We start from the raw sequence: 20853 nt of genomic DNA, 5'->3' as shown, positions 1-20853 counted from the left end.
AATTTATTTTATTGCAAATTTATTTATAAAAATTAAAAAAGTGTGGAGAATATATTTACAAACAAAAAGTGAAAAACAAAAGTAAAGTTCAAAGCGAATTAATTTTTATAGAAGAGAAAAATTGATTTAATTAATTTTATTTATTTGCCAAAACCACCACATTTGGATGTTGCATATTCTGGATCCTCACATGTTAAAGTATTCTCATCGAAAACCTTATCCTCTCCACATGAAATCAAACGTGGGTAACCTTCAACACATGTAATGAGACGATGACAATCACCTTGAACAGGAAAACGTGGAAATGGCCAAAAACGAGCAGCTGGTGAACCGGAATCGACTTTTGTGGGACATTTGAAACCAACAACAGCTGAAAGTATATGATGGACATAAATTTATATAAAGATATATATGTAAATGTATATAGATATATATGTATATGTATAAAGACATATAGACATATATGTACATGTATGTAGAAACATATGTATATAGACATATATGTATATATATATAGATACTTTTATGTGTCTAGTATCTACATAAAAATTCTGCACTGTCACCTGTCAAGGATTATTAGCTTTTCTAAACCCAAAACTCATCATCATTTAAAAAATATAATCCCTTTTGGACACTCTTTTTCAACGATGAAAAGTTAATACGGTGAATCTTCTTTCAGAGAGTTTTCACTTCATTTAATTTTAAAACTATAAAAACAAACCTTCTGGATTACAGCTATCCAACAATTGATCGGGCCAATTGCAACCATGTATGCGCTCATCATAAGCTAAACCAGCATCACAATCTGATTCATGTGGTTCACCATATTCGCATTTGATGTATGTTGTTGAACATTCTTTGGATACTGGATATATGCCAAATTGATATTCGCAACCAGGTGTAGAAATTGGTGTAGCTGCAAATTAAAGTTAACCTTTTTAGTTGCACTTGTTTTTTTTTTTTCTAAGCAAACTTACGATCCCATTGACGTCCTTTGCAGTCAACAGCCCAATTATAATTACAATGATTGTGTACTGCACCTTTACCATCGAAAAGTAAACCGTTTTCACATGTTTCTAGTGTTAGTGTACCATTTGTGCATAAGAAGAATTGATCGCACTGCTCAGTATGTGCATAAGCTTGAACACCAATTTTCTCTGGACATTCTGGATCACCAAGTGGAACGGAGTGAGCTAGAAAAACAGAAGTTTTAATATTAGAAATTAATATAAATTTGGAATGGAGTCTTCTTTGCAAATAGAAGACACCCACAGTTCCATTTAAATAAATTTGAACTAATTGGAATTTGAATAAAACTGTTTGAGAATAAAAGGAATTATTACAGCTTCTAAGTTGAGTTATTTTCTTTTCTTCCTAAAAGAGTGGATCGGGTCTTCAAGCACAAGTTTTTCAACTAAGGGACTAACGTTATTTATGGAGATTAGTTCAATATCTGATGTACGAAAGTATGTTAGTAAATACTGTCTGTCTTTTTTAAAAAAAAATTTTGACTAAGCTCCGAGAACCCCTGGGATCTCATTTCAGACATATTTTCACGATGTTTGTATTTTCTTCTAATCTCGATTTCCACAGTTTCACATCTTATCATACAAAGTATATCCATATATTTTTATCCTGAATGTTTAGGGTTTATATAAAAGTGATGTTTATTGCAACTTCGTCTAAATTTTTAAACCTTTTTTCTTCAAAACAATTCCTCAGTACAGCAAAAGGAACACAAATTAAGCTAGTTTCGCTAAGTAAGGTAGACGTAAGAATTAAAGCTGGTTACTTTATAGGTCACTACAAAATGAGATATCATTTAAATAAGATAAGTTTTTCAATTATTGATATTGATATAGATTTTCTGAAATATCGATGCACAGGGTATATTTTTTTGTGAAAGAGCAGGTCAGAAGCTTGGACAATTACCAACAGTGATGAGAAGGAGTTAGTAGCAAAATTCTTTGGAAGATCTATGGTCCCTTACGCGTTGGCGATGAATATCGAATTAGATGGAACAGTGAGCTGTATGTGCTATACCGCGACATTGACATACCACCAACTACATACTACCAACTGGCGTCAAAAAGCAACTAATCGGGCTGACTGGCGGAGCTTACTCGACGCGGCCAAGGACGACCCACGTCTGTAATGGCCAACTAACAACAAACGAAAGAGTAGGTCATATTGTCTCATATTGTTGTGACTTGTAAAGTAACCCACTTTAATTCTTAAGTAAGTTCCTTTTGCTGTACTGAGGAATTATTTTGCTTATGCTTTAACCTATACTTTTTAGGTAGTAGTGGATCATTGTCTAAGTTAGTTCTTGTCCAAAAGATATTATATATATGGCATAGGGACTATGTTGAACAAACATGGCAATTTTAGGTCATGATCCACTTTAGATTATGACGAAAAGGCATGTTATACGGCACAGAAAGCCTGCACATAATAACAAAATTTTTATCAGTATTTTTTTCTTTTTCTTCTCTTTAGATATTTAATTTACATTGAAAACATTAACAAATTTACATTTGAGTTGACCATGACTGTATGCATAACATAGCCCTTTGTTTGGAGTTTATGACAAATCCTTACTGTTATCCTTTAAGGCCGCAAGAGAAATGAAGACTTGTTACAACGCTCATATTGGAGGAATAGAGTTTGAAACGGCAAAGTTTAAGAGAGCTTATCTTCTCTCTCAAGCCTCGAATCGTTGAATCAAAAAATCAAGAGAATTGATATTTTTTTATAGAATGATTGACAAGCTTTATGTTCATCCTTCGTATGGTAGATATTTTTTATGATACATTCTTATATGAATACGTCGCAATTTTAAAAAATTACTTTAGTTGGAGATATTACTTAAACGCTAAATAGCAAATTTTCTTTCTTTAGAAATAGTGCTCATATTCCACAGAAATCCACTTAACTATATGATGAAAATCTATTGAAGTAATGATGATTCGTAAATAACAAATAAAGTTGAAATTTACTTAATGATCAATTAGTCGAACAATTTGTTTTGACGATTGTGATATTCGGTAATCCTATTTATTTCCTTTTCCTTCTTTAAAGTCTTCAAACTCTTCGTAGTCTCAAATTACAAGGTTTGATTTGGAAATGTTGTATGTTAACATAAACTTTCTTTTGTCAATGCTAAGGTTACAAGCGTTTAACGAACTTCCACGAACTTTGCTCCTACATACTCTTGCTTCAACATCTGCATGTATGTAGGGTAAAGAGACGTCTACAAGTCGGAAGTGTTAAATCAATTAAATCGTTAAACACTTATTCGCAACATCTTTAATACAGTGTGCAGTGAGGATCGCTTTTTCACGAAAGCATTTCTACATAAACTTGAAATGTTGATCTCTGAGCGGCTTTAACTGGTTTGCACAAGCTTAATAAAATCTTCTTCTTCTTCCCCATCTTCTTCAGGGTTTGTCAATACACAGTGGAATTATGTGAGTACCACCACGAAACTATGATGTAACCAATTGTGGAATGTTACACGGCATCGCCAGATGAAATTGTGTGAAACACTTAATTATGTAGTTTGTTTTCAAATGGAATTTGCAGCAGAGGAAGGAAATTAAGTAGTTTACTGTAAAGTAGTTAATTAAGCTACCAAAATGGGTAATTAATTTAGGTAATGCAAGTTTCATTACTGCTTTATTTTAATCAATAATTATGAACAATATATTTCTACATAATAGGATGGATATAAGAAATTTAAAAGATATTTAATTTTAATATTATTTGAAGAAAAAAAATTAATACGAATGTTTTTTTAAAAATTAATTTAATATTAACTTTAAACAGTTATAAAAGTTATAATTAATAATTAAAATAAAAAAGATAAAATTGCTTTTGGCAGAAAATTAAGCTTCGCTTTTTGAAGCAACAAGTTTAACTGGTCACTAAGTCATTTCTGGAATTAATTTGAGCTCTAACGGGTTTCTGAAGATTTAATTAAGTTTTTATTTTTATTGTTGCTGTTATTTAAAACTTAAACACGGAAAATCTTTAAAATATTTTCCTTAAAGGTCAGCATTAAAATGTTACTACATTTCCACTTCTGTGCCATTGAACCAGACATAATACCACGTGCACAAATTATTTTTTTATGGAAATAGTAAAGTCGTAAACTGAAAATGCCAGAAATACGTGTGTGTTCTCACAAAATATATACGAGTACAATAGTAAAGACATTGTACCACCAAATCATGGAGTGACTACCATGCATTCCCTTCCGAATACATTAAATTATTTTTAAGTATATTAAGTATTTAAGATATTTGTAATATTGTGTGATATAAAAAGTCTCCGTGGTTCCTTTTCTTCATAAAAAATCTATTTTAATCAATATTTTATTTTTAATCAAATTAATTTAATTTTAATTAATTAACTAATATTGATTAATTAACAATATTGTTTATGATCTCTTTTTTTTCTGTTACCTCCATAATTCCATTGATGTGGAACTTCTGTCGTTAGTCGACAAAAAACTTTGGCAATGGATTTTCAGCGGCTCTTCGGTAGGCCATTTTTTTGACACCTCTTCACCTCTTTCTGATTCTGTTTCTGTTGCATAGTTCCATTGGTTTGAGACTTCTGTGATTAATTGACGAAAAACTCTCTTTGTCTCTTCGGTCTCTTTAATCTTTTGTTCTTCATTAATTTAATTTAAATTTAATTTTAATTAATTAACTAAAATTGATTAATAAACAATATTGCTTATGACCTTTTACCCTGTTTCTCTTACCTCCATAATTCTATTAGTTTGGAAATTTAATGGTTAGTCGACAAAAAACTTTGGCAAGAGATTTTCAGCGGTTGTTCGGTAAGCCATTTTTCTGATACCTCTTCACCTTTTTCTGATTCTGTTTCTGTTACATAGTTCCATTGGTGTGCAATTTCTGTGGTTAATTGATGAAAAACTTTGGCGTCTCTTCGATCAGCTTATTTTTTATCATGTACTGAGCTTTGCAGACCCCAAAATAAATGGTAGTCAAACAAAGTTTCGAGTCATCTAAAATGTGTGTGGTCTGGCATTGTCGTGATGGAAGATAACTTATTTTCTATTTGCTAATTTTACCCTCTTTTCCTTGATTTCCTTTCCATGGGTGACAAATTCTTCAGACTGAAGCAGATTGCAATAGACAATTCCCTTCCAATCTTATCAAACACCCAATATAACCATGTATGCCATCAACCTTGGCTTTAAAGTCATTTGTGGTCACTGGGTTTTGACCGTGATCACTTGTTTTGGATATGTTCGTGCCTATCCAATATATTGTATAACTTGGTTAAGTGATTGTCAGCGACTTTTGCAAATGTCGAAACGAATGGTCGTCAGGCAATGAAAGGTCAGGGTTATACAGCAGATGTATTAAAATATTATTAAAGATATGTGTAGCCTGTCATTAGCATATTGGAACACAACTTCTTTTCTGTTGAGTAATTCCGCTCGCCTTTAGTTTTTGTTTTGTTCAAATGATATAGTTGTGAGCAGTAGAGTGCTAAATTAACCATTGCTACAGGCTGAAGCAGCTCGTAATAGAAAATTCGCATCCAATCTCACAATGACCTTGGCCATTAGGGTAGGCTTTAGAGCCATGAGTGTTTGAGAATGGTGTATAGCATATCTGTTGATAGCATTCTCATATTACATAGTCATAAAATTGTTATAAATGCAGAGACATAACAGGTGATATACGCTCCCTCTCTATCTCTTTTCGTAGTGGCAACTTCGACAAATATCTAGTGTAAAGGTTCAGTAGCAAACACATAGGGAGAGACGATTTGTGGCTCGATCACCCCTTACATATTTCGGAATCTTCAATACTACATATAATGCATTTTTTCATTTAAATGTTTGAATTTTAACTTTGAATTAGTTTTCCAAAACTTGTCCTTAAATGATTTTGGGTATACACCGTTGTCATTACTACACATTGCTTTTTTTCAATCTTAAATTGAATTCCAGAATGTATTTTTTTCGTTTATTAGATACCACAATGCTCTTGATTAAGTATCCACTATTTTTTTCCTTAAAAATACGCGTAATGCAGCACTAGTATTATAACCTGGGTAGTGGATCTAGATTATTCGGTTGAGATTCTGTTGTGCTAACTTATTGAGAAACTAATAGCAGTTAAGGACGTGGTTAAATAGGTATCTACTACTTTTTTCTCTAAGTAATACGCGTAGGCGTACGTAATTCTGACAGTATATCAATAGTATAATTACCTGGACAGTGGCCCCAGATTACTCCGCTGCGAGACTGTTGTGATAGCTTATTGAGAACTAGTAGCAGTTGAGGATATACATATTTGATTTCAGTTCACTCAGACGAAAATGTGCGGTTAGAAAAACTGCTGGAAACCTTATTTAATTTTTAATCTTAATACCGATTTTCTCTGTGAAGAACCCTTTTGAACAACGGGGAGACGAGCACTTCGTTCTTCAATTTTTATGACTTCACTGAAGAATGTTTATGGAATACAAGACTTTTTATGTATTTTGTAGTCAAAATAAAAAGATGTCAAGTGAATAATAATTTTGAAAAATTTATCGGTTTCTTTTATAGAATTTTATTGAAGATAAATTTAATAACCTTAAACTTGTCGGATATCAAGAAAAAAAACTGAAAAAACTAATTGGTAATTGGTGATTACTAAATTAATATACCTAATTGAATTGAATACATACATATTTATGTGAAGTTGATCAGGCTTAGATAAACTAAAGAATCCAAATACATTGACTCTTGTTTTCCTTCTTAAATAGATTACAGTGGTCACTCGAAGGCGTAAGCAAATTAGGCCTAAACTAATTCGTTCACAGTTTAGAACTTTGTTCACTTTCTACAGAAGTTAATGTAAAGAGAGGTGCTCACATATCCAGCGTTTATTTAAGATAATGTTTATATATTCGGTAAAACTTTGTATATGCAGATTACTAGTAAAGACTTATATTGAAAAAAGCTTAAAATTGTGTACTTCAAAGTAAATATTTGAGATCTGAGTAAAACAAAGCCGTTGATCCTCAAATAACGTCATATAAGTCGTTTTTTGTTTCCTTGTAACATTTATGAAAACGCAACATACATATGAGTATATCTCTTTATTCAGTATTTGGTAATAATAATGCATCACCAGGTTTTAGCCTGACAGAACACTTTCTTCCAAGCACCTCTGATATATACGCCCCCACTCCAGTTCACGTCAAGCGTTGTTAGTGCTCTTCGAACTTTATTACTCCACAGGAGACAAAATTTGCTCCTACGTTTTTGTCCATCTTTCACCTTTTGAGCATTGTCATCTATTTTCACACATAATCTAGCTGCTAGATGTTGATTCGCTGAATGATATCAAGTTCGTATAGCTCGTGCCCCATTCGAATGCACTAATCGTCAACAACTCTTAGAGGACTGAAGATATTACGAAGAACTTCTCTTTTTCGAATACACTAAGCGCTGTTTTATTCCTCTATAATATAATCCATACTTTTGGATCGTACAGTAGAACAGGTAAGATGAATAATCTATAGAGTGCAAGTCTTATTAATCGAAAATTAGTTCTAAATCCCAAATACCACTGATCCCAAAGTAACAACTATTAAATTATTTTTCTAATGCCGAGTTTTGATATTGTTATTATTATAGTAGTTACAGTGGTTCAAAAATATATAAAATCCTTAACAGTTGAGAAATTATAGTCTTATTATATTATAGACGAATATTTCTGCCAGTGGTTTTCTAAATTCTGCACTCTTCTTGAATTCTATTGTACTTATTCACTCACTTGTCCTATAGTCTTTCACTTGAAATTCTGCACCTCATATATAAGTTTTTACGATGTTTCCTTAATGGTCAAACGATGAACACCTTAGTTGTTTCCATAAGCGCCAACTGATCCAAACCATTTTTCGTCAACAATACCAATAAATTGTCCGTCCAATAAATTTATGATTGACACATTTACTTTCATTGTTTGTTTTCCTTTAAATTGGAGCCGTACACTCTTTACAAAAACATCATATATATATATACCTTCTCCTCAAAAAGTATCCGGATTTTGTTGTTTCTTAACTACTCCTTAAGTAATAGATCTTTTTCAAAAATTTTTTGTTATGTTTTTATGTTGTGTTGATACATCCTTTCTTGACATATGGTACAAATTTGAGCACCATCTGTCAATTAGTTTGTTTACAGAAGCTGTTAAAGTGAGACTACCTTAAATGCATTTAGCGATTTTTACTATGGAAAATTCTTGTTGTATGCGATTTTTTGACCAAACACGGCACCACTGTCATCGCTCAGGCACCATATTCGCTAGATCTGGCGCCGTGCGACCTTTTCCTGTTCCCGAAACTCAAATTGACACTCCGTGGTAAGCGTTTTGAGTCGATTAAATCGATAAAAGAGAATTCGCTGAAGGAACTAAAAGCCATACCTGCACGGGCATATGTGTATTTGTAATAAAATTTAAATTTCTGTGTTTTATTTACAAAATCCGAGTACTTTTTGAACAGAAGATGTATATAATATTATATATATACAATGCTTAGATCTTTACATGTTTCCATAAGAGCCAACTGATTCAGATCATTTTTCATTATTAATACCAATATATTATCTATTGAATAAAAAAATATTTGTTGATTTGCATCCATCGTTTTTTTTTTATTCCTTTCATTTAAAATCCTACGTATCCTACATATATAAAGAATGCTAAGTCTAAGGAATGTTTTTATAATGGTCAATTAATTGATAACATTTTTCATCATTAATATCGAAACATTATCTATAAAATAAAAAAATATATGCTTTCATTATTTTTTTATTGTTTTCTTTTGAAATCCTATTTTCCTTCTTTCATTTAAAATCCTACTTTCCTGCTTTTATTTGAAATCCCACTTTCCTTCTTTCATTTGAAATCCTACTTTCCTTCTTTCATTTGATAACCTAATTTCCTCCTTTCATTTGAAATTCTACTTTCCTCCTTTCATTTGAAATTCTATTTTCCTTCTTTCATTTGAAATCCTACTTTCCTCCTCTTTGAAATCCTAGTTTCCCCCTCAATTAAATCCTACTTTCCTTCTTTCATTTGAAATCCTACTTTCCTCCTATCATTTGAAATCCCACTTTCCTCCTTTTATTTGAAATCCCACCTTCCTTCTTTTATTTCAAATCCTACTTTCCTCCTTTTATTTGAAATCCTACTTTCCTCCTTTTATTTAAAATCCCACTTTCCTTCTTTCATTTGAAATCCTACTTTCCTCCTTCCATTTGAAATCCCACTTTCCTTCTTTCATTTGATATCCCACCTTCCTTCTTTCATTTGAAATCCTACTTTCCTCCTTTTATTTGAAATCGTACTTTCCTTTTTTCATTTGAAATCCTACTTTCCTTCTTTCATTTGACATCCTAATTTCCTCCTTTCATTTGAAATTCTACTTTCCTCCTTTCATTTGAAATCCTATTTTCGTTCTTTCATTTGAAATCCTACTTTCCTCCTCTTTGAAATCTTACTTTCCCCCTCAATTAAATCCTACTTTTCTTCTTTCATTTGAAATCCTACTTTCCTCCTTTTATTTGAAATCCTACTTTCCTCCTTTTATTTAAAATCCCACTTTCCTTCTTTCATTTGAAATCCTACTTTCCTCCTTCCATTTGAAATCCCACTTTCCTTCTTTCATTTGATATCCCACCTTCCTTCTTTCATTTGAAATCCTACTTTCCTCCTTTTATTTGAAATCGTACTTTCCTTTTTTCATTTGAAATCCTACTTTCCTTCTTTCATTTGACATCCTAATTTCCTCCTTTCATTTGAAATTCTACTTTCCTCCTTTCATTTGAAATCCTATTTTCGTTCTTTCATTTGAAATCCTACTTTCCTCCTCTTTGAAATCTTACTTTCCCCCTCAATTAAATCCTACTTTTCTTCTTTCATTTGAAATCCTACTTTCCTCCTTTTATTTGAAATCCTACTTTCCTCCTTTTATTTGAAATCCTATTTTCCTTCTTTCATTTGAAATCGTACACCCTTTAGAAAAACATCCTATGACTTCTATCTTATATATAAACAATGCTAGTTTCAAAATAAAGTGACGATTTCTTATCAATTCAATGCTAATTATAGAATAGTAGTTGTATGTGAAGATTCCATATTAATTATTTATTTAAATTAATTTTCTTAATTCTTATTTTTAAAAATCTAGTATCAGTAAAATAAAATCTATAAAAAGACAATCTAATTAAAGCAGTTTCCAGTTAAAACTGTTAAAAGTTACTGGAAACGAACTGAAGGTCTTTCATTTCTCGACTTGAAACAAGAAACAAAATCTGTTGATAAAAATGTAATTCGAGCTAAAAGCTCCAAATCAAGTCTAAGCCGAGGCTAATAAATACTTTTAATTACGCTGCCCTGTGTTGTCTCCGCTTGCGTGTTAGCTGAATGGAACAACCACTTGAAATTTAAGATAGAAACTCAACACAAAAACAAACAGGCAAGTGCAGATAAACGATTGACAAGATCACCCATTCAAAAACTGAACTTAAAACTAGATCAGCTAACGCCAACTGAACATGAAATTAAAAGCCAAGCCAAGTACTGCGCCAAGCCGTGCTCTGCTGTGCTGTGCTGTGCTGTGGTGTGTTGCATTCAGTCAAAAACTGTACGAAATGAAATAATAGAAGAAAAAAAAAGTATCTCAAACAAAGCTTACATAAGAGATTTAGAATAGCAAAATCAAAAAGAAACGACTTGACTTGACTGACTTAGTTTGAAAGTAAAAGCTTTAGACGTGTAATTAAGATCTTAAATCTGGTTAACGGGCCTGCAAAACATGTTCAGAGCCATTGTTCGCAAGTGGCCGTCTGTCTAATTGCTCAAGAAACCCGTACAATGGCTCTGAATTAGTATCTCAGATCAGTGCTACTTTGTATGTGGCACAGAAGTAATAAAAAAAAAAAAAAAAACCGAGAGACAAAAAATCGAAATTTATTAATAAATTTATTTTGGGTGTGTTGGAACGGTATTTAGACATTTTCTTTTGGCAAATATTTTGGCTTTTAAAAAATTGAAAGTACGTATTTAAGCTTGGCTTGAAGTTATTCGCTAACCCAATTTTTTACCCAACAATTCGTATGTTTCGAAATACTTACGAGGCGGACAATGGAAATGGAAAAACTGAAAGCTAAAGAAATTGCAATTTATTGAAGCTGAACAAATTTATTTATTAATTTATTAATTACTTTTATTGCATAAATATTTAAATGTATTAATGTATTAATTATTTGTTTAACTTCCCGCTGTCATAATATCCACTGACACACAAACTCCTTTAAAAGATTACAACTTCAAATGATTTAATCGATTGGACTTACCCACAGCAGCCAAACCGAGCAGCAACAAAAGATTGAAACGCGAATATTGCATTATTGACTTTTATTTTATTTTATTTTTTTTTCTTTAAAAACACTTAATTTTATTATTAAAAACTATTTAAGTTTTAAATTAAAAAATTTAATAATTAAAAAAAAATGTTTGCAAAACGTTCGCTTAGCTCAATCAAAATCAAACCTTGCGTTTGCGGTCAGTTCCGTTGAACGTTCAGTACGTTGTAACAGTTACGCGCTTCAATCTAAACTGAAACGATTTCAAAAAAAGTTTGCAAAGCTTTGCATATTTCATTTCAAATAAAAACGAAGCTTAAACACAGACTTAAGTACATTTTTATGTCTACAACGTACCAGAAACGTGATATGTAATTTTCATTTGGCCTATGCGCTGGCTGCCAACCGCTGCGCGTAGACAACTTCGAACATGTTTGATTGAAAGTAAAAACAGTTGGCAATGCAACAAAAACGATAGTGAAAGCTTTTGCTCGTTGGCTTCGGCTGTTACCGTTGCGCATGCGTTTTACATACTCAATGGATTCAATGGATTGAATGGATTCAATGGATTGTGGAGTCTTCATGGCTTCAAGGGTTTTCGGTATTATTTGGTTTGTTGCAAAATATGCCAAGTAGTGTCAAACCCAATTTCAACTGCGCATGGATCGGATCAATCATTTGTAACTGTCTTTCTTCGCGTATCTCTTCTTCTTCATTGTTTGTGCTTGTTTCGTTTGGTTGAAGAAAATTTTTAATTTGAATGTTAATAATATTACATAATTTATTTTAGCGGTATTACGGTACATTGTGTGTATTTGTTCAGTGCTATTATTTCTGCAATGCATGTTATTACAGTTAACGTGAAAAGTTTACGTATAGCTGGTAGCTGGTAGTTGGTATTTGTTTAGTGTAGTAGTTGTTGAACTAAATAGATATATGAAACTCGCTGAAACTCACAAAAATCTTAATTTCATCTTTATTTCAGCGAAATTAACTTGTTTATTTTTTTTCACCCAAAATTCAGTTTTGAGGTTAGAACGAAATTAAAGAAAATGACCTTAATGTTGCATGAAACGAAGGCTGAAGGCTGAATGCAACTACTCGTAAAATAAATTTTAAACTAAAGATTAAGTAGAGATAACGAAAAAGGAACATTTTTTTTAAATAAATGTCAATGACAGTTGACTTTTATAAAACTGGGAAATATTTTGAAAGTAGTGGAAATTTTTAAATTTGAATATAGAGAAAGAACTGTAACTGTTAATTTAAAATAGTGTGTAAAATAATAAATCACATACCTACTACCTAGTAGGTACCTAGTTATAATTCTCAACATTTAAATTTTCCCTTATACAAATGATGTTTGAAGCATGTAATTTTTAGCATTCGATTTGTAAACAAAAAACATATGATTTCCTTAATTTTAAGCAGTATTAACATTTTCGAAATTAACTTAATTTCATTTTAACGAAATTAAGGAAATTTGGCTGTCTTAACATACTATTACATTATCAATAACACAGCTAGAGAAGAAATAGAAAGTTAATAGATAGTAGATAGATTAAATATAACAAACAACAATATAGATTGATATCAAATAGATAATAAATATATAATAGATAGACAGTATATAGTATAAAGATAATAGATAAATCGTAGATAATAATGCCTACAACGACACAAGTTAATAAATACGATATCAGAAATGGAAATTAAAATGTTTATTTAATAGTATGATCGCCTATATTCGAAATCGAATGGGCAAATAAAAAAGAAGAAGAATAACTATAAGCTATAGCTGCTTGATAATATTTTGAAAATCAAATACTCAGTACATTTATTACTCCTTTTTAGTCTTATATTCGTATTTGACGCAATAACATCACATCATCAATAGTACAGATAGATAATAAATAGACAGTTAATAGATAGCAGATAAATAAGATATAATAAGCAGATAATAGATAGATAATAGATAATAAGCTGCTTGATTATAATTTGACTTTCAGATGCATAATATAGGTATATGTTTTCTTTCTCTTAATATTTTATTTGAGCCAATACTGTAGTAGTAATAATATTTATTAATAAACAGATAACAAATAGATGAGATATAATAAACAATAGTAGATAGATAATATATAGTTAACAAATATTAAGTAGATGGTAGATAATAATAACTAAAAACACTAACTGCTTCATCATATTTTTGCATTTAAATATATAATATGCTTCTTCCTCTTATTATCCTCTTATTAGTAAATAGATAGATAAATAAAGATAAATATAAAGATAGATAGATAAACATGAAGTAAATAAGTAGTAAATAGAGAAGATATAATAAACAGGTAATAGATAGACAACAGATAGTACACAGTCAGTAGATAGATAATATATAGTGAACATATACTAGATAGATAATATGTAGATAATGAAAATTATATGCAATGGGCGATTGATAATATGCACTTCATTCTACTTTTTCTTCTTCTTTTTAATTAAATATCTGAAGAAATAAAGAATTACAATTAAAGAAAATAGACCTAATATTAGGTTATCTAAATATATATTTTAAATTGTTATGTTTTTTTTTGTAATTATACTTACTTGAGGCAATAAATTTGTTTACAAATACCGAAAGAACCCAGTGTGAAATTATATAAATGTAAATAAAAAATATATTTGATATTTCCAATCAGAATATAGGTTGAGTTAGGTAAATCTGTCTTGTTATAAGTGGCATATAGACCTATTTGTCCGTAGCGATAGCCGTTGGAGCCTTTTAATAGTTTCTAACTTCCGGTATTTTCTGTATACTTCACTATTCCAAGCTTGTATAACATATATGGACTGCTTGTAGATGGTGGTTAAGTTAGCACGCCTATGCGAGTTCTGTAATCTTTTCTATGGTTTTGTTAATGATCTGCTAAGAGTCTCATCAGTCAGAGTTTTAGATAAACTTGATAGCTTTTAGTATTATTGAGAATTTCTACGAATTTTCTTTTCACATAAATCTCATATTCATTTAAATATAAATATTAAACCGATATATACATAATTAAAAGAATAAGTATTAAAAAAAGTGGATCATTTATTGCATTTAATCTTGATATATAGTCAAATTAAATCTTGTTTACAAAAGTATTTGAGTTATATTTGAAATAATTCATCACATTTTTTTATTGGTTTATTAAAAATTGTAGAATTTATTAATAAGGTTTGTGTTTTTAATCTTAAGTTATAAAAGTCTGTATATATATACTTTTATTATAATTTTGTATATAATTTATTGTTGTAGACCAGTTGTTAGGTAATTTTTTGTGAATAGAATATTTTCTCTTGTTTTTACTATTTTATTATTAAATTATAGCTTAAATAATAAATTTTTTTGATTACCAATATGAGTTTTTAATTTTTATTTATAAATCTTAAAAGAAACAACGATGAGGAATAGAATTATACGATACATCAAGAAAATAATTAAAAGAAAATAGAATAGAATAGAAATGTTAATTAATAAAATAGAGCAGAAGGTATTAAAAATAGATAGATAGATAAATAGAGAAAAAACGAAATTTTGCAGTAATTTTTAAATTAATTAATTTAATAGTTAATTAATTTAAACAGTATGGAAATGATCGTACCATAATATAGGATTGCAAAACTAAAACCTTATCAAGTATATATATTCATACAAGTATTATATATAGCTAATTATTGTTTAAAGGTTTAAGTAATAGTAGTAGTATTGAGTAGTTCACATTTAATCACATTATATGGTTTAAGAATTTAGAATTATATATTTAGAACCAGGGAAACTTATTTCTATCATAGTATGTCTAATGAGTATGTACTGAAACCGACCATTATACATAATGCATGGTTATTATAGAAGAAAATTTATATTATGTATTACTTAGTAGATAAAAGATGAGAAATAAACTCATTCAATTTTAGCTCAATTAAAAATAACAGAATAAAAAATATCCCATTGTAATATTATTGAAAATAGTATAGGAACATGAAAGAAAACTATAATATATTTAAATAAAGAAATGATAAATAAATTTTAGTGTAATAGTAAAAGTAATAAAAATATAATAAAATGGTATTTTTAAGTAACTAATAATACAATACCTAAATACAAAGTAAAGTATAATACAAATTAAAAATAGATTAAATGTGGTACCAGCTTCGTATATATAATATAGATGTATCAAAAAAGGATTAAACATGTCAATAAATAGAAAAGAGCCAAATATACCATAGAATATGGTGAACAAATTAAAAGCATTAAAAGTAGTGATAAATAGATTAATTCCAAATGTAGATGTAGAATAAACAAAGAAAGAAATAAAAGTGATAGCCAGAATAGAATATGGAACACGTAAAATAAAGAATAACAGGATTAAAACTAATAGTAAGTAGAGTAATAGTAAGTGTAGGTTAAATATGATAGAGTGTAGAAAAACTCCAAAAATAGAACATGTAAAATAAAAAGGCAAGATTTATCATGATAGTAAATGGAAAACTTCCGACTATAAAAGGCCTATATATACGTTAGTAGAGTAGCTCTTAAACGAAAAGTATACCAAACGAATTAAAAGAGTTAGAATAGAATATCCCAAATAGATAGAATGCTATTCAATAGTAAGTAGTAAAATGTCATACATAGAAAACGTAAAATATTAGGATATTAAAGTAATATAAATTGAAAATATAGCTTCCTATTATAGACAAAAGAGAATAAAACGAAAAAGAAAGTAAAGAATGATAAGTAAAGATTGATTAATAGGAAATTCAATAGTAAGTAGTAAAATGTCATACATAGAAAACGTAAAATATTAGGATATTAAAGTAATATAAATTGAAAATATAGCTTCCTATTATAGACAAAAGAGAATAAAACGAAAAAGAAAGTAAAGAATGATAAGTAAAGATTGATTAATAGGAAAAAAAATAGAATAGAATAGAAACAATAGAAATAAAGTGAAGAAAATATAGACAAGTAAGTAAATTCATAATTATATCAAATATATAAAAGTAAAAAAACAAGTGATTAAGAATAACAAAGTAAATATAAAAATATATACAAATTGTAAAAGAGAATTAAAGAATTAATAGAAGATAAAATATTACATAAAATAAAAAAATATTGAGATATAAAAGAAAAAAAAAAAACAAAAGTATAGTAAGAATAATACAAATAATTATACATGGGAATTTAAAAATAATGTGCAATTTCAAAGTGAAAGTAATATAAAGTACAATATATTTATTTAATATATTATAAGACATTTGCATAAATATTCTGTACTTCATATATGATAAAAGCATTAGAATTATTATTACATATGGAGCTTCCACATGTTATAAAAACAAATATTTGAATAAAAGAATAAGAGAAATAAAAGTAAAAGAATGCCGTCGAATTAATGGGGGAAACGTACAAAATAAAAAATGAAATTTAATATAACGGAAAGACGTAGAAATAGACAATAATGTAGTAGAATTTTGTAAAATAATGCAAGACCTAAAGAAAAAAATAAGAAACTGAAAGAACTTAAAAAAATTATTAAAAAGCAAGGAAAATATGAAAAGAAGAGAAAAGAAACTAAAAAGGAGAAGAAAACAGAAAAATGAAAAGAAGAAGAAGATAAATAGAAGAAAAAAATAGATGAGAATAAGAAAAATGGGAAGAAAAAAATGAAGACAAGAAAGAAATGAGAAAAGAGATAAAGAACAAGGGAAGAAAAAAGAATAAAAGAAAATATTACAAAAGAAGAAAGGATAGTAGAGAAGATAAGAAAAGAGAAGAGTTGAGAGTGAATTCGATAAGATGAGATGAAATGAGATGAAATAAGATGATATAAGTTTATATAAGATGACAAACGAAAGAGAAGAAAATAAAAGAAGATGAAATCAAATAATAAAAAAGGAAAGAAAAGAAAAGAAAAGAGAAGAAAAGAAAAGAAAAATATGAAAGAAAAGAAAAGTGAAGAAAAGAAAAGAAAAGAAAAGAAAAGATAAGAAAAGAAAAGAAAAGAAAAGAAGAGAAGAGAAGAGAAGAGAAGAGAAGAGAAGAGAAGAGAAGAGAAGAGAAGAGAAGAGAAGAGAAGAGAAGAGAAAAGAAGAGAAGAGAAGAGCTCAAAAAATGACAGAAAAGAAATTAAAAAAGAAGGGAAGCAAAAATTTTAAAAGTAAAGAAAAAAAAATTGAAAGCTAAGTGATTAAAAGCAAAAGAAAGGTCAAACAAGAAAATATTGTAAGAGTAAAGGTATATTTATAAAAAATAAATAATAGATAACATAAACAAATTTGACAGATCAGTAGATAATAGAATTCCATTTAAAAATTACATATTATAATGTAAAGAAAGTGATTAAGACAAGAAAAATAAGTAGATTGAAAAATAAAAAAAGATGGAATTATAAAAAAACAAATAAAACAAAATAGGTGTGAAAAGATATAAAATCATATAATGGAATGTAATACAAATTAAAGAATAAAACACTTAATGAATACTAATATTTTGAATAGAAGAGCAAAGAAGTATAATAAAAAAAGAATTATTAAAGGAAATTAAAACCGATTAAATTTAAATATAAAAAAAAGTATTATCGAAAAAAATATGGAAAATGGCATTTAACATTAAAAAGTGTGATATTTTGGAATATAAATATAAAGGATTATTAACAAGAAATAGGAGTGACAAAATAGTATCAAGGACTAAATGAATAAACAAGATGAAATGAAAATTGAATAAAATAAATATATCAGAAGAGGACTTCATAAAGTATTGAAGAACTTGTGAATAAAGTGGATTGGTAAATAGTATTTACTATACTATTATTAAATTAAAAAGAATGATGAAAGAAAGAAAAAATTAAAGAATACGGAAGAGAAAATTAGAGTTACAATAAAATTGTATATAGTAAGGTAAGAAATTTAGTGAAAAGAAAAGTAAAAAAAGAGAAAAATTGTCAATGAAATTATATATAAATATATATAATTTAGTAAAAAATAACTAAAAAAAATATAGTAAGGTGAGAAATTTAGTGAAAAGAAAAGTAAAAAAGAGAAAAATTAAGAAATAAGAAATTAAATAAAATAAAATTATTTAAGGGGAATTTAGAAAAGGAAAGAAGACCAAAGAAAGCAAAAAAAAATTCATAGGACCAAAAGAAATTCAGATTTAATAGAGTTAGACGGAAACTATTAGAAAAAGAAATAAAGACATATTTGAAATAGGAGAGATAGAAATTTCTAGAGGTAAATGAAATAAAAGAGTCAATACAAGGAACTGTTAGAAAACGAATTAAAGACTGGTGTATAGAAAAGAGAGAAGAAAATAGGAATTTCTAGAGGTAAATGAAATAAAATAATCAATACAAGAAACTGTTAGAAAACGAATTAAAGACTTGTGTATAGAAGAGAGAGAAGAAAATAAGAATTTCTAGAGGTAAATGAAATAAGAGAATCAATACAAGAAACTGTTAGAAAACGAATTAAAGACTGGTGTATAGAAAAGAGAGAAGAAAATGGAAATGTCTAGATGTAAATGAAATAAAAGAATCAATACAAAAAACTGTTAGAAAACGAATTAAAGACGGATGTATAGAAGAGAGAGAAGAAAATGGGAAATTCTAGATGTAAGTGAATCAATCAATACAAGGTTTGGTTATAGTATTTAGAGTAATTATTTTAAATTAGGAATATTTTTAAAAATAAAAGTCTAAGAATATGAAAAATAAAAAAACAGATAATATAATAATAATTTATTATAGAATTATAATAGAATAATTCTATATTATAATTGAATAATTAGAATTCTAGTTCTTCAAAGTTAAAAAAAAACATTTTTGAAAGAAAGTAACAGAAAATAAAAAGAAGAACTAAAAAGAAGAATAATAATAAAAACAAGATAAGAAAAGAACTGATATTTTAATATAAAATTTAAGAGTTAATTAAAAAGAGGAATGAATTAAATTAAGTGTGAAAACAGAAAATAGAAAATAAAAAGTTAATATAAAATAGAATAGATAGAATAGAATAGAATAGAAAATTAAAACGAGGAACAGAATTAAAAAGAAAAGAGAAGAAATATAATATGAAAATAGAAAAGAAAAAGAATAATAAATTGAACTGAAGAAGATAATATTATTAAATATTATTGAATTAAATTTTGAAATTATTATGAAAAATTGTAAAATAAAATTAATTAAGAGGTAATAAGTTAAATTAATAAAATCTGTTTACATATAAATAAAATATATAAATACAAAATAATTGAAATAATTAAATACACAATACACACAATATCAATGAAGTAAAACAAATGATATATAGGATATATATTGTTAATACTACAGATATTGAATAAAATATATACTTATAAAAAAGGTAAAAGAAAAACAAGGCTGAAAGCCGGAAAATAAACTGCAAAAGAGGTAAGAAAATGGAAATAGTTAAAAAGAAATAATTAATATAAAAGTATTAAGAGAGATTTAAAGTTAAAAAGTAAAGATAATATAATCGACGATTGCATATAAGAGTAAGTGAACTTTTAGTATACAATAAATCAAAACAAATGGTAATAATTATTTTTTGAGAAGTAATTTTGTGAAACGATGAGTAATATAAAAATTATACTAATATCGGTATATAGAAGAAATTAATAAAAATTTAAAACCCTTTCCCTTAATATATTTTAAAGACTATTTTAGGGATTAAAAATTAAGAAATGAGATGTATTAAGTGGAAGTTGTTAGAAGTTAAGTATTAGGAAATTATAGAAAAATAAGTTTTACAAACTACTGCCAAATGCAGAACCATTGAAACTGTTTATTAAATATCATTCATAACTAAGCCTTATGTGGAAGTAGAGATCATGCTCATCATACGCGATTTCTTATAATCTGCATCACATTATACCAGAAAACATGACACTATTTTATGATTTTATCGTTACTCATTCAAACATTTATCATATATGTGAGAACTCTTCCTCTGAACCTCTTCCTCTCTCTCTCTCTCACTCTCACAATTTCTTCACCTCTCAATCCATGGAATATATGTTTTATGACATTAAGCTTTAGAGAATCAAGTACAAAATTAAAACTAGTGTAAGGTAGATTTAAGCAGAAAGGAAAATACCATTATAAAGCCCCTTAAGTGAAGAGTAGAAATAAAAGGAGTTAGAAAGAAAGACATTTTAGTAATGTGATTTTTGTGTTTTTACAAACTACATTATTTTAATAATAATATTTTAAATATTTACAAAATTACTTGAATTTTTTCACTCACATATTAAACGGTTTTGATAATTATTTTATAAAAATTTAGCATTTAAATTATATAAAAAAAAATATATATATATAAAATTAAATTCAGTCAAAGTGCTTTAAGTAAAGTTTTAAATTAAACAAAAAAAGTTTAAGTAA

General features: G+C 28.0%; 1 protein-coding gene across 1 annotated transcript; it reads right to left on the bottom strand.

Annotated features, from left to right (window-relative positions):
* Positions 1 to 85: 85 nt before the first annotated feature.
* LOC119671947 (protein obstructor-E) lies at positions 86 to 11645 on the bottom strand. Its single transcript, XM_038082855.1, has 4 exons — positions 11402 to 11645; positions 978 to 1193; positions 722 to 916; positions 86 to 370 (listed from the first exon to the last, which is right to left on the bottom strand). Exons 1-4 carry the CDS (start codon positions 11451 to 11453, stop codon positions 141 to 143), a joined length of 693 nt encoding a protein of 230 aa, XP_037938783.1. The 5' UTR covers positions 11454 to 11645; the 3' UTR covers positions 86 to 140.
* Positions 11646 to 20853: the final 9208 nt, after the last annotated feature.

The sequence above is a fragment of the Teleopsis dalmanni genome, chromosome 1 (genome assembly GCF_002237135.1).
Source record: "Teleopsis dalmanni isolate 2A chromosome 1, ASM223713v2, whole genome shotgun sequence".
Classification (NCBI taxonomy): domain Eukaryota; kingdom Metazoa; phylum Arthropoda; class Insecta; order Diptera; family Diopsidae; genus Teleopsis; species Teleopsis dalmanni.
This window is presented reverse-complemented; position numbering and strand designations above follow the sequence as displayed.

What these genes read in the sequence shown, in the direction of transcription:
- LOC119671947 (XM_038082855.1), bottom strand. Translation starts at nt 11,453, where the DNA reads ATGCAATATTCGCGTTTCAATCTTTTGTTGCTGCTCGGTTTGGCTGCT. An exon ending in GCTCGGTTTGGCTGCTGTGG is followed by an intron (nt 1,194 to 11,401) that starts GTAAGTCCAATC and finishes CTGTTTTTCTAG; the next exon opens with CTCACTCCGTTCCACTTGGT. An exon ending in GGATAGCTGTAATCCAGAAG is followed by an intron (nt 371 to 721) that starts GTTTGTTTTTAT and finishes ATATACTTTCAG; the next exon opens with CTGTTGTTGGTTTCAAATGT.